Source organism: Ciona intestinalis, chromosome 8 (assembly GCF_000224145.3).
Source record: "Ciona intestinalis chromosome 8, KH, whole genome shotgun sequence".
NCBI classification, from domain to species: domain Eukaryota; kingdom Metazoa; phylum Chordata; class Ascidiacea; order Phlebobranchia; family Cionidae; genus Ciona; species Ciona intestinalis.
In genome coordinates, this window is record NC_020173.2 from 5,342,343 (window position 1) to 5,356,212 (window position 13,870).

General features: G+C 35.5%; 1 protein-coding gene across 9 annotated transcripts in view; it reads right to left on the reverse strand.

The window, feature by feature from the left end:
* LOC100187262 (agrin) overlaps positions 1–13,870 on the reverse strand; it is a 56,893-nt gene that overhangs the window by 16,587 nt on the left and 26,436 nt on the right. For 8 of the 9 annotated variants that reach the window (XM_026835666.1, XM_026835659.1, XM_026835660.1 and 5 more), the window contains exons 6-23: positions 11,628–11,735; positions 8,853–9,089; positions 8,430–8,610; positions 7,773–7,837; positions 7,359–7,480; positions 6,931–7,028; positions 6,493–6,671; positions 6,006–6,248; positions 5,185–5,332; positions 4,719–4,792; positions 4,251–4,336; positions 3,612–3,735; positions 3,233–3,362; positions 2,739–2,854; positions 2,063–2,143; positions 1,726–1,890; positions 947–1,096; positions 632–765 (exon numbers count right to left, since the gene is read on the reverse strand). In XM_026835666.1, coding sequence (XP_026691467.1) covers positions 632–765; positions 947–1,096; positions 1,726–1,890; positions 2,063–2,143; positions 2,739–2,854; positions 3,233–3,362; positions 3,612–3,735; positions 4,251–4,336; positions 4,719–4,792; positions 5,185–5,332; positions 6,006–6,248; positions 6,493–6,671; positions 6,931–7,028; positions 7,359–7,480; positions 7,773–7,837; positions 8,430–8,610; positions 8,853–9,089; positions 11,628–11,735 — 2,441 coding nt within the window. The remainder of the gene's footprint in view (positions 1–631; positions 766–946; positions 1,097–1,725; positions 1,891–2,062; positions 2,144–2,738; positions 2,855–3,232; positions 3,363–3,611; positions 3,736–4,250; positions 4,337–4,718; positions 4,793–5,184; positions 5,333–6,005; positions 6,249–6,492; positions 6,672–6,930; positions 7,029–7,358; positions 7,481–7,772; positions 7,838–8,429; positions 8,611–8,852; positions 9,090–11,627; positions 11,736–13,870) is intronic. The other variant, XM_026835665.1, reaches the window with a different exon arrangement.

The window sequence follows — 13,870 nt, forward strand, 5'->3', positions numbered from 1 at the left end:
TATTCGATTTTCTCATCCCATTTGGTAGTAAACAATGAACATTCAAAGAATTATAAATGAGTCCCATAGACCGTTAAATACCCTTTATACATAGATTCTGATATACTGGCTATTTTAATCCGGAATATTGGTCGCTTTAACATTATTTTCATGCAGAAACACATGCTGTTTAAACTATATAAGAAATTTGACTTCCTTTAACAAAATGCGTGCCGTTGTAGAAATTTTAATGGTTAACATAGCATTGAAATATATGTGTATTTTGAACCTAATGGTTCTAATTTAAAGTAGTTATATAAAGTATATCTACAGTACATACCATGCTATAACCATGCTGTTTTAATAAAAAAACTAAGCGACATTAAAATGTTAATTCAGAACTTTAAGATGTTACAATTAGTTATACTGCTTGAAAATCAGTGTTGCACAATTAGGTTTGAGATTTGATTTGTATTTACTACTTATTATGACTTGCCTTGGGACGGGAACACTGTAGTGAAATTTGAAACATGAAAAAACAGAATTTAATCAATAAAAGCAGGAATAAGCAAAGCAAAAATGGATTTTTTTAGTTTAAAATAGCCATTAAAACATTCATGCAAAAAATTAAAATCAAAAAAATTGAACTTACAACTGCTTCATCCATATTGTCACACGAGGTCAGCGAAGGGCACTGGCATTCAAACGCATTGTTTATCTCAACGCATTCCTGCCCGACACGACACACCAGGTCCTCACACGAAACGGCACTTGGAGCAGCTGTTGCTAAAAATATAGCAATAATTTTTACATAAAAAAAAAAAATTTGGAGAACTTTTTTTAGGTAGTTAGTAAACGGTTTTGCAATTTTTAACATTTTGTAAAATTTTAACCTTTGTAAGAAATGTAAATGTTCAAAAATTATCAAATGAAACAAATGTAAAAATTTACCAAAATTTGAAATTACCTGCATTATCGCACACACTACTGGTGACCCATGAACCATCACTCACACAGTCGGTACACTTCAAACCAGTTACACCAACTTTGCATGAGCATCTGCCGGTCATCTGGTCACAGTCATCTCTGGTTGAACCAAACTCATGGCAACGACAAGCTGGAAAGAATAGGGGGGGTTTTAGAGCACAAGATTCATAGGTGGCTAAAAAAACTGTTTTGGGTTGTTTTATACAGGTTTGGTTTTAGGGTAAAGGATTATAGGCAGCAAAAAAGGTGTATGGGCATACATGGTATACTATAAATGTAAAAGTGATCTTCTGGCAATTGTTTAACAGTACATAATTTCTATTTATCTCTAAGAAAACGTAAGCGAAGATTATGTTATTTAAAGAAAACATAACACATGTATTCTTTAAAGTAATCTTTAAAGTTGTGACAAAGTGTTTCCTATAGCCCATTGGATATAGGTTCTCTGTGTGAAAATGATTGTCTAGCAATTTTTACAAAACAGATTTGTATTTATCATTACGAAAACGATAGCGAAAAACAACAACACATATTACGTGTTCTTAGACAAGACACATTACGACAAACCATAATGATGTCTCCCGTATGGCAGAACAAACGCCAGTTCTTTAAAATCACAAACCAAACTGCCCAAAGCATTCTAATACACCTGGCAGCAACAGTATAGACATTATAATATTACCCTGAAGCCTAAAGGCATGAAAGCAATATAATGAAATCCCTTTAACTAACATTAGAATTTAAATATTCTTAACTTACACATACAACCAGTGAAAAGTTTCTCAGCAAGTGCTCTAAAGTTCCAATAGCCAGGTCTGCACCGGTCGCATCTAAGTCCTCCAACACCAGGTCTACACACACATTGTCCTGTAGTTGGGTTGCATGCATTGCCATAAGACCCATGCTCATTGCACAAGCATTTCTCTGCACAAAAATCAAACTTGTAAATATATGTTTTAACTAAAAAAAAAAGTTCAAAATTAACAAAAAATAAAAACTTAGTTATATATAGATAAATACACATATATATTTAAATAAATAGTAAATACTTATGTTTGTTTATATAAAATACCTACTTAATATTATTCTTAAATACCTGGGCAACCAGATCTTGCCACACCCTTTGCTGGTGTTGTTCCATCCTCACAGCAACCATATCTGCTTTGCACACATCCAACTGTAAGAGGAAATGGTGTATTAACAATACACTAACAATCAGTGGCGCAGCCAGAAAAAAAAATAAGAGGGCGTGGGGGTTTAATCAAAAAATGTTCAACAATATTTTTATAATTTTTTTTTAATTAATTTTTTTTGGTTTGAAAGGGGGGGGGTCGCGACACCCTAAACAAAACAGGGTATAGCAATGTACAAAATAGAAACAGTTTCAACATTTATAAATTATAATGAGCTTATGGTACATTAACAACGGTGAGTAAGATACATCAATGTACATCACCCACAAAGTAACATACATGGTAACTCGTAAGCTGGCACGAGGTATATGAACAACCGTGTTATAACGACTTTCGTTTTCCGGCCACGCAAGGAAAAAGTAAGTTACATTCATTAACATGCTACTAGTTCTTTTGAAAAAATATCAGTTTAAATTATAATAAGATTTATATACGATTTCACTGATTTAACAGTTGTAATAAATACAAAAAGTTTTATGTATGATTTCACTAATATATGCAGTTGTAAAACCATTTTCTTCCTAACCTATCCATGCATTTTTGATCTAAAAATGCGATTATTAAATATCAAACTCCTACCTTTACAGATTCCCTTTGAAACGAGAGAAATTGGTGTTTGCTGGTTACACTGGGCCTTTTCAAGTTCACACATATTGGGGTAAGTTTTGCCATCTGAACCACATACTGCAACACCACTGCAAGTGAAAATAATCAATCTGTTAAAAAATGGTTCTACGCCAAAAAATATGTAAAAATAAACCCTAGTGTTTAATTATGCTCACTCTTAAGGTATAACAAATCTATGTATGGTACTGTGGAGTAAAACACTGTTTGCAAATAATATCAAAACATCCTGATTCGTTTTAAACCATTAACAACGGTCTATTAAAGTCATGAGGATACAGATTTATAATTCATTGAATGTTCTTTGTTTACTGGGATGAGAAAATAGAATGAAAAGGTGTCCCATTTTCCCACCCGACTATATGTGACCTACATGGTGTATCCATACATCTAAAGTCCATTTTCAATACAGTATATTCATTCCCCATATAAAGTCTATTCCAACTCACATTGCTTCACAATTGAAGTTACAAACACAATTTGCATCCTCGTCGTCGATAGTTGTGTCACACGAGGCACCAAAGAGACAACCACACTCGTCGCCCGCACCAGAACCCGAACCTTCATGTGTTGGCTCGTCTGTGAAAAAAAATTGAAATCAGAGTTTCTTAACATTTTTTGAGCTCTTGGATTTTTATGCTCGGTTTAACTTGTAGATGTAGGCATGGATGACACTAACACAAGAAAATGTTGCATAATTCAAAGTCTAATTCTCTTTTTCCTACATACAAATCACTGGTAAACTTATAATACAAATTATGCTCTGGGTGGGATTTGAACCCGAAACATTTGCCTCATTCTATAAAGTTCATTCTGAATGTCACTTACCACAAGGACCAGCATGCGCTACAGTTACTTCAAGTTTTTGTGGACATGCTGCTACGACCATTTCACATTCATTGCTGTAAGTCTGCCCATCGCTTCCACAAACTGGTAAGTAGGTTTTCACACACTGCAATATACATGTAATATTTAAATGAAAAAAATATGAAAAAAAATATATTAAAAAATAATGCAAAACTAGTATGACAAAATCATGTAAAATTAATATTAAAAATCAGTGCAAAACTTATATGACAAAATTGTATAAATTTATATTAAAAAATAATATAAAATCTATAATAAAAAATAGTCTAAAACTTATATAAAAACATTATTTAAAATTTATATTGAAAAAATAATGGAAACCTATATGAAAAAATAGGTACAACGCCTACATTCAAAGTCATTAAGTCAGTTCTGTTGTGAAAACTTATTATTTTTATACAAAACAAATGGTTTTGAAAATTTAACTTTAGTAATGGCACAACAAATGAGTTATTATTGACCAGAACTATCAGAACTAAGAACTGTTATACAGAACCAAGATATTTTAAAGTCTATAAACAAAATAAACAGAAAAATATTTTTTCATAGGGTAGGAAACTGTAATTTGAAGTTAAGTTTTAATAACCCAGCCATACTTACAACAGTTGGACAAACACATGTAGTTCCTTGAGCAATCACTTCACATTGAGCTCCATACCAACACTTAATGTCATCACATTGACTTTCTGTGGGTTGGGTGTTAAAAAAACACATTGACAAGGAATTTGAAACAGTGTACTTATTTTATATAGCAGGGTGGGGGAGATGGGACACCTTTCATTCTATTTTTCGTCCCAATTAAGTAAACAAAGAACATTGAAATAATTATAAAACTGTATCCCCACGACTCCCATAGACCGTTGTTAAGTGTTTAAAATATGATCAGGATGTTTAGATATGTGCTAATGGTGTCCCATCTTCCCCCACCTTACTATACATTTCAATTTATATTAAAAATATATAAATTAATAGTTTTTAAGATAACTTTTTTAACATGCTTAAAATATAAAACACCAAAGAGAAAGCAAGTCACCACAATAGAGGTATTAGTTGTCAAGGGATACTTACCACAAGAACCTATGCTTAGAATTATCAGGTTGGTTTTCGATAAACAGTTGTGTCTCCGCACCTCACAATGGCTTCTGTGATGTAATAAAAGTAGTTATTGCAACATAACTAATTTTTGTTAGTGTGAACCAGTGTGTAAGACACCTACAGTTACAAACCTTAGTTTTGTATTTATGTTAAATATCACCCACATTCACAAAGTAACATACATGGTAACTCGTAAGCTGGCATTACGTATATGAAACAATAACCGTGTTATAGAGTGTTGTTTTCCGGCCACAAGAGGATAAAGCAAGTTACATTCATTCATTTATGTAAAAATTTAAGGATTGTGCAATAAACCTTGATTTAGACTTTAAAAAAATATTTTAATTTACTTGAAATCTTATTTATCATTAAATTACATGATACCGTTAAACGGCACACAGTTTAAAAAAACCTTGGTTTAGACTTTTATTTAAATTACCTGAAAGTTTGTCCATCATTCGTGCAGACAGGTTGGTATTCCTCGCCACAGGTGATACACTGGCATGAACCGACCCCATTCATTACAATGCAAGCCTCACCCACACCACTGCAACCCCCTATCTCTGCACAGGGGTCAATTGGGGCTTCTGGGGTGAAAAGGGGAATTTTTAGGATCATAAGCTTTGCTACCATAATCGAAAAGACAATTGAAGTTATTATCGTTTCAAAACGATTGTTTTTATAAGTTTGGAGTGAAAATGAAATATTTTTTGCGATATGAAGAGTAAATATACAACGTTCTTTTAAAATTTCTTAAAAAACTTCTTTTTTTAAACCTTATTCAGTTATACTTACCGTTTGATCCCCAAAAAGCAGAAAAAAAGACAGGTGAAAAAACTGGCATGTAACTATTTTGACTTATTAAAATTATTATGTAGTGTAATATACCACAGTAAAATGTAATTTAAACTGGCTTTAAATAAACTGTAATGTACTTACCTAATATTCCTGGTAGCATAATTAAAATGATTGGGAAATGAAATGAGTGACATAGAAATATTATAAAGTATATATAATATTTCTATGAAATGGAAACATAAATGAAGAAATGGTCAAACAAAATTTTTGTTTAACTTTGAAAAGACACCAGACAGTAAAAGTGCATGGAAAATGGAGACACCATAAAAGTGAGAAAGAAGAATTCAGAAAATAAGAAGTTTGATTTGATTTACAAAAATAAGCTGTTTTAAAACTTGAAACATTAAAAATTAAAAACATAAAAAAAATATAAATGTTTAGATATTAGAACAACCCACTGACCTTGGCAAATGTCTTTAAAGTCCAGTATTTGGTTTGAAGTGCAAGACTCCCCCCTTGCTTCAGCTTCATTCATGAAGATTCTATGCACACCATTGCCATCGGTTGCTTGTTTGCACGCGTGTGTGACTGGAAGCGATTCTGCAGCACCCACATTTTCACAGGAGCAGGAGGGGGTGAGGGTGGATCCAGATTTAGTGATCTTACACATAGCTCCGTGCTCGCATTGGAGGTCCATGCATACATCTGGTTAGAGAAGAAAGAAAAAGGGAACATTTAATTAAGAATTAAAGTTTTTCTTAAAAATGTCTGTCAATTTTTATAACAGTTTGCTTTGTATACAAGATTGAATATATATGTTGTGCCAAGCAGAAGCACTGTAAGTGTCTTTAAAATTTTTGACATACACGCAGCTTGATAGAGCATTATGTGTCAAAATGTACAACATTTTTTTTAAAATAAAAACAAAATTATTAGAAAAAAATTGTACCTTCTACAACAAAATCATCGCGTGGGTTTCTTGCAGTTACGAGGTTCAGACCGTTTTCCCGAGCTACCACTTTCAGTGCGCCATTATCATCACTGTACAAGCGATCATATATCCATTCGTTGTTCGAATTTGCATTCGAATTTACTGCAATGGGTTGACTGGTAGTAGACGAGTATGCCCTGGTGAGAAAAATTAAACATAGAAAATGAAAAAATCTAGATAATATTTGTATTTCTATGACTTTTAGATAATATCTGACAAAACGGGAGTTTTCACTTATACATGAATATACCTCTGCAGCTCATTTAAATTAGCTTTTTTTCTCAAAAAATATGATGAATCTTACTTTAATGGAAAAACTCAGCAAATTATGTCTTTTTCTAAAGGGAATTTTTTTGTTTACGCACTGGCAAAAATAATAGTACATGTTAACTTTACCTGAATAGCAGAATTGCACTTCCCTGCCTGACTTCAGTTATTTGGAAGTCACCCAATGTCTTGCCATCAATGTCTTGGTTGTTTTGACTCATGAGGTTCTGAAATGAAATAAAATATGCTGAAAAATAAGCAGCTGAATAAATGTATTTTTTTTTCTCCCAACTGACAGGGCATTGACAGTTGCTTACAAGTTACCAAAAACTTTACTTCGTAGGTTATTGGATTTTTGTTTTTGGATTTTTATATCTTTTTTATAGGGCTTATAGTTTTTTAACCCATCATTGAGGTTGGATCAATTTCTGTTCAGTGTCTAGCCAAGGACACATGAACCAACAATGGTAACAGCATCAGGCATTAAACCCTATTGGTTACATTGTGAGCCCTCCAACCTCTGCGCTGAAACAAAATTTAGTATACAGGAAACTAACCTGGTTTACTGAGGTGTCCATTCTAGTTAGGAAATCAGTAAATTCTTTATTTTGTAAATCACAATTTCCCGGACAGTTCTCATCTGCTTGTATACTCAGTGAACCTCTTACAGCTGTCATTTCTGTTGTAAAAAAAGTGGAAGATTGTGTAACATTTTAAACATATTGATCACACTGAATGAATGTCAGTTATTCATCCTGGCGTGGCTGGGCACCACAGTCATTATAACACAAGTGTTCTGTTTCATACACACCATGCCTGCTTATAAGAAGTTATGTACGCAACTTCATGAACGATTTTCCCCTTTTACCCATATAGCTGACAATTGGTATTACCCACTGGCCTGAAACAATTTCTCTTAACACAAAAATACATTAGACTATCTTCAGAGATGAAGCTTAATAATATCACACCTTTCTTCGTTGGGCAGCTGCCTTGCTTGATTACAGTTATGGATTTGGCTGTTTTGCATGCAGACCTGAAAATAAAATAACCAATATAGTATGTTGTCAGAATTAGTGTCAGTTACAAAAAGTAAAATATTAGTTGTAGTTATAGTGACTTTAAATTAACAATTGAATGATTGAAAGAAACTTGTTTATTCTCATGGGACAAGGTAAACAACAGTCTTTATAATATAGGCCCCCTGTGCCCCCTTCTTCATTCACCTCATGCCAATCTACAAGCCCATTAGTGACAACTGGGTTGAAGCAATCACCACTAACTTAAGGAAGGTTATCTCTTCAGGTACGCAGTAGCAAAGATCAGGTTAATTATAACAATGACAAAAAGAAGGGAATTTGTAACTAAACAACAGACGTGTATATAAACTGTTGTTTTGTTCTAAATATGAATGAATGAATGAATGAAACTTACTTTATCCTCGCGTGGTCGGAAACTGACAGTCGTTATAACACGGGTTTAGCACCTCGTGCCAGCTTACGAGTTACCATGTATGTTACTTTGTAGGTGATTATTTTTTGGATTTTTTTATTGAAATTTACATTAATTACATTATGTGTGAAGAAGTACCAGATCGTAATTTATTAAGAACGATAATAAAAGCTTACCTTCTAAGAGAACATTCATTTTCATAAGTGTTTCCATCGCTTCCACACACAAGTTCAGTTTCATTTGCCGCACATTTTAGTGTCTCGCAACACTGGGGCTCCCCGTTTCCATCTAGTGTGCAAGATCCACTGCACATTGGTAAGAAAATTCCACTTTCGATGTTGAAAATGTCGCAAGGGTCTGTAAAAGAGATTCCATTGGTATATGTATGCAAAACAAACGACAAGTAAGTCACTATAAAACTAGATTTGCATGATTGACAGTCCTAATACCACAGATGTTGTGTTTAATACACCCAGTGCCCGCTTAGGAGTTAACGCGTATGGATGAATGAAATTTATTTGTCTCTTCGGTCACAATAAGGAAAATATGGCGTATGTAACTTTGTGGGTAGTTGTTTTTTTAACCGTTCATGTACTTACTACATGCTGAATTCCGTACGACAGTTATCACACGTCCCTCCACACACGACGCACGCCGCAGATCGCAGCTCGAGCGGTGGCTCCGTTGGTCCGAACCGCAGACTGGCTCAACTGCTACGTTCTCGCAGGTCGGGCATTCGCATTCAGGCGCCAAAGAGCCGTCGTCTGAGGGACGCACAACGCAAGCAGCGTTGAAGTCGCATGTAACAGTCGAACAAAGTCGGTCGTCCACTGGTTCTGTAAATAAAACTGTATTTAATTATAAAACTAAAGGTATGGCCTATGTAAGGGTGTAAGTGTAGCAGCATACATGAAATTTTATTAAGACTGATAAAGGACCATTAAAAAGTTCTGAACGAATGAATGAATGTAACTTGCTTTATCCTCGCGCGACCGGAAAACGACAGTCGTTATAACACGGGTGTTTTGTTTCATACACCCTATGCCAACTTACCAGTAACCATGTATGTAAATCTGTAACTAACTATTTTTTTGATATTTTTCCAAACTAGCTCTGAACTAATTTTGAAGGGCGCATATGCCATAAGCCAAGATAGGGCAACCTACTACGGATTTCTCGTTAAATGTCAGTTTCTCATGCACTACACAAACTCTATCCATGCGACATTTCTACTAGAGCGCGGAAAACCGCAGGGCGCGAGACGGTTACTAAGTTTACTGTGAGCCCCACGCGTTGACGGTGACATTTAAGCGCTTTGATGTGAGCTATCGACGCCGTCTATACTGGGTCGGACCTGCTAAAACTGGATACGTATAATCTGGCACTGGAAGCTAAATTTTTGGCAGCTGTAATCGTATTTTAGAAAAAAAAGTCTCGATCGGTAATTTTATTACTTTCACTAAATTTCTATCGGGAAGAATAGTCGAAACCGAAAAGACATTACGACACTTTACAATTATTGCGACATTTTTTTTACATAGTATATTTTCGAGCAGGAGAATAACCGCCATAGTTATACCGAGAATTAATCCTAAATTACCCTTTAGCTCTGGAAGACAGGATAGGATACTATAATAACTAGTCGCTAGTCCCTTATGGGAGGATAATAAAACAACGTAACTGATACAAATCCAGTAATATCCCAACGTAAAATCGGATTTTCTGTCCCTGTAACTCCTGGAACGAAAATTGGGCTTAACAAGGGTCAAGTCATAACTCTAGGGACACGGGGTTAGTGAAAGTTCAATCACTGGACGCTAGATTTAATTAGGAGGTTTTAAGCTGGAGAAAATGGTCGTACTATCAAGAATACCATCAGGGATAAGAGCTGCTTAACCACCGCATAATTAGTGGGTTGACTTTGAGGGGGACATGGTCGAATTGCTGTGGCAACAGTTTAACACGTCGAAACAAGGTAGTTATACGCAGAAAAACGTTCTGTAAGCTTAAACCAATTTGCGGAGCTCAAAATCTTTGCGAATTCGCGCATGTTGCATTTTCGGCAGCTCTTTATTAGGAGGTGCTAAAATCTACTGTTTTAGTTCGTTTATGTTGCAGTTTGCATGTACTACACTACAGTGTAGACCCTGTGGACTGTTTATCGCATTAACGACTGTGGACATACATTTTTTTACGTTTTTTTTCCAGAGCGCGCGGGTGATATATAAACCTGGTTTGATATTTGACATTTAGACGTTTAGTTGTGTATCCAATATGCGATTGAAAACGTTGTTTTTAAATTACTCTGGAAAGCTATACTGCCACAAGTTTTCAAAGGGTTAAAGTTTTAGATTATAAACATGTTCAAAGAGAAAACCATTGCTTTAACAAGTCTCGTTACACAAAGCGTATGAAATTGAAATCCGGTAACAGGATTACGAGTGTAGACACCTTACACCTGTTATTTCCATGACCCCCCCCCACAATGGCCCGTGACGAACGTATTGTGACGTAAACAATCGGAAATGGGACCGGGTGCTTACAAAAGGCGTAAGTATTAAGAGATTAGGCTGTTAAGGACTTTTTAAGGGGGGAATATTGCGTACCAAACGAACAAAGTCAATATATAGTTCACGTTTTGAATAATTATAACGTTAAATGGGAAACAAAAAAACAAAAGAATTTTGTATATATTCATGATTACGTCATTGGAAAAATAAATGTCACAGAAGGATAAAGAAAAGTCAATCAGTTTAACCTATGCTAAGAAGCCGACTAGAAAACTATTGGCTGGATTTACTAGCTAAGTTGCAAAGGCTAAACTATACAAATATACCTATAACCTAAAACCTAACCTACGCTAAAGGTATTGTAACGCCATTACAATGCGCATCGATTACTACTGTATAATACAAATCTAAACTCAATACAGCGACATAAGACATATAACACGGCCTATATAGTGGGGTGAGATAGATGGGACACCATCTCATTCTATTTTCCCGTCCCATTTGATAGTAAACAAAAAACATTCAAAGAATTATAAAATTGTATCCTCACAACTCCCATAGACCATTGTTGGATGTTTAAACATGATCAGGATGTTTGGATATTATGTGCTAAAAGTATCCAGTCTCTCCCTACCCTAATATACACATTGTAGGTCATGGGCATACTCCGGAAATTGGATCAATTACACACGTTTTGGTTAATAAAAAAACAAACAAAAACGAACACACGTCTAACAGTTTAACAACCAATAACAACAACAAAGACACCTACAAAACACAAACAACAACAGGGAAAACTACAACACACACACAACAACAAGAAAACTACAACACACAACTACCACGACAAGCCAAGCAACTGACCAGTGGGCTTCAGTGTGGTTAAACTTGATTCTGTGGGTGGCACCCTAAAACCATGACGACGACGAGTGGGCTTAGTGCGTAAAAAGTTTATGGCCTGACGGTGGGCTTCTGCTGAGGAATGTCAGGTTATTGGGCAAACTGGACAACAGAACTGTTTATTTTGGCTGAATTCTTTAAAATAGATTTCCTTTTGAATGTTACTGATTGGAGCATCATTTTATACTTGCGAAAGTGGGATTTTTGTTTATTTTAGTGCCCAAGGATTAAAGGACACAATAAATGTGAGATTGCGTGTATGGGAACTTAATTTACGGCGCCGAGCAAAAGAAATAAACCAAATACTTGTCTGTTTAACTTGAATTTTGTGACTTGGTTTCATCGTGGATTGTTTTAGATTTCATTGAAGGTTGTTATAGATTTGCATTTATTGTTAAAGTAAAACCAGCAATACGTTATTGACAGATTGGACCTGATACACTATAAACCATGGAGCATACATGGAATTTATCACGGCCGTTAATTGGAATCAATGTTCTTTTTTGCCAGTGGTTTAGATAAAGAATGGAATTCGTTAAAAATGGGAGTTGGTTTGGTATTAAAGGTGGCCGGTATGCATGGGAACAGTAAGCCTGGTGTTAATATTGGGAGTGGGCTGATTGTAGCCTGTTATACTTATTTGTGGAAAAAGACGAATATAAAGTACTGTGGGGGGAGATGGGACACCTTTAGCTCATAATATTCAAATATCCTGATGGTGTTTTAAACAATTACCAACGGTCTATGGGAGTCGTCAAGATACGATTTTATATTTTTTTTAACGTTAAAATAAAGTACACAGGTGTCCCATCGTCCCCCACCCTTATATACTTATCCGTGGAAAAGGACGAAAATACGAATATACACTTTTATGTGACTTCATGTGACCAGAACCGCCTGGGAGAGCGTGATAATTATGTGTGGTATGGATGTCCCGGGATATAAATCAAAACAGCCGTGTTGTATTTATAGATGGAAGTCTATTTTCCCCATTTAACCGCAAGTAATGTAACATGTTTTTTCTAAATTCGTTCGTGGCACTGCCTACTTAACTATATGAGGGGTTGTAGTTAATGTATCGTAACATCCACTGAGTTAAATGAAGTCGCATTCCCGCCAGGTTAAAGCCCGTTTTGAGTAGTTTGAAACCCAACACCCAAGTTAACGTTATGGTGGGGCTAGGTTATGAGATGTGTTTGGATAAGATGAGAAGATCGTTATCGAAACAGGAGTAACAGCAAGGGGTCGATACGTAAAGTCGGCATCGACGAGTGATGGCCCTTTTGCTTTCACTGTGCGCGAATGTAACTGGTGCGAAAAGGCTTGCGGTGATCGCATTAGCTAACGTTGGTATTTGCGGCTGCGTTAAAGTTCGTATTCTCGTTCTGTAGGTGTGACTTGACGCCGTTCGGACGTCGGAAACGTAGTTTAGTGTTATGTCTTAAAAATGTATTTCGGTTCTGGCACGGTGGGTGACAGAGTGATATAAATGCTCGCGAAACTGTAAGGATTATTAAGTATATACATATAACATAAGTCTACAGTTCGTATTAATACAAGCATTTGCACTCGTACAGATTGATTAAATCTATTCCATTTTTCTCTTAAAATGAACTTATTTGGGGTATAGGGGCTACACCTGTTATTTAACAAAACTTTCAATGTACTTTTAATTTTGTTGATGTTTCACTCTAGAACGTGAGTTTCTATATATTTACGATATAACAGGTGTATGCATTATTAATTATGGTGCGCGAATAGCAGCACAGTATTATTGCTGTCTTCTTTAATATTTAATAGTGGGATTTATAGGCCATTAAGTATAGCGAGAAAAAGGTCAAACATCTGTTATAAAGTCACATCAAATTTACTGTAATTAAACAGTTAATACAACAACCATTTTTCAGGTTGTTTTTGACATAATACGTCCAATATGTAGCAATACAACATAAGCAACGTGCTTTCTTTAGAAGGTTAAACACTTACCGCACGATGTGGTGGCTTTAATTTTGATGCGGTGCTGCGCCATGCATTCTGCTGCACGCAGTCTGCATTCGTTAGGGTAGGTGACGCCATCCGAGCCACAAATGGGAGCGAGAATGTCCTCCGTTGTTGGGGAGGCGGAACAGGACACTGGAGGGCACACGCAAGTCGTTGTGTCTTCATCAACCGCCTGACAAGAAGCACCGTAACCACAAAGCATTCTG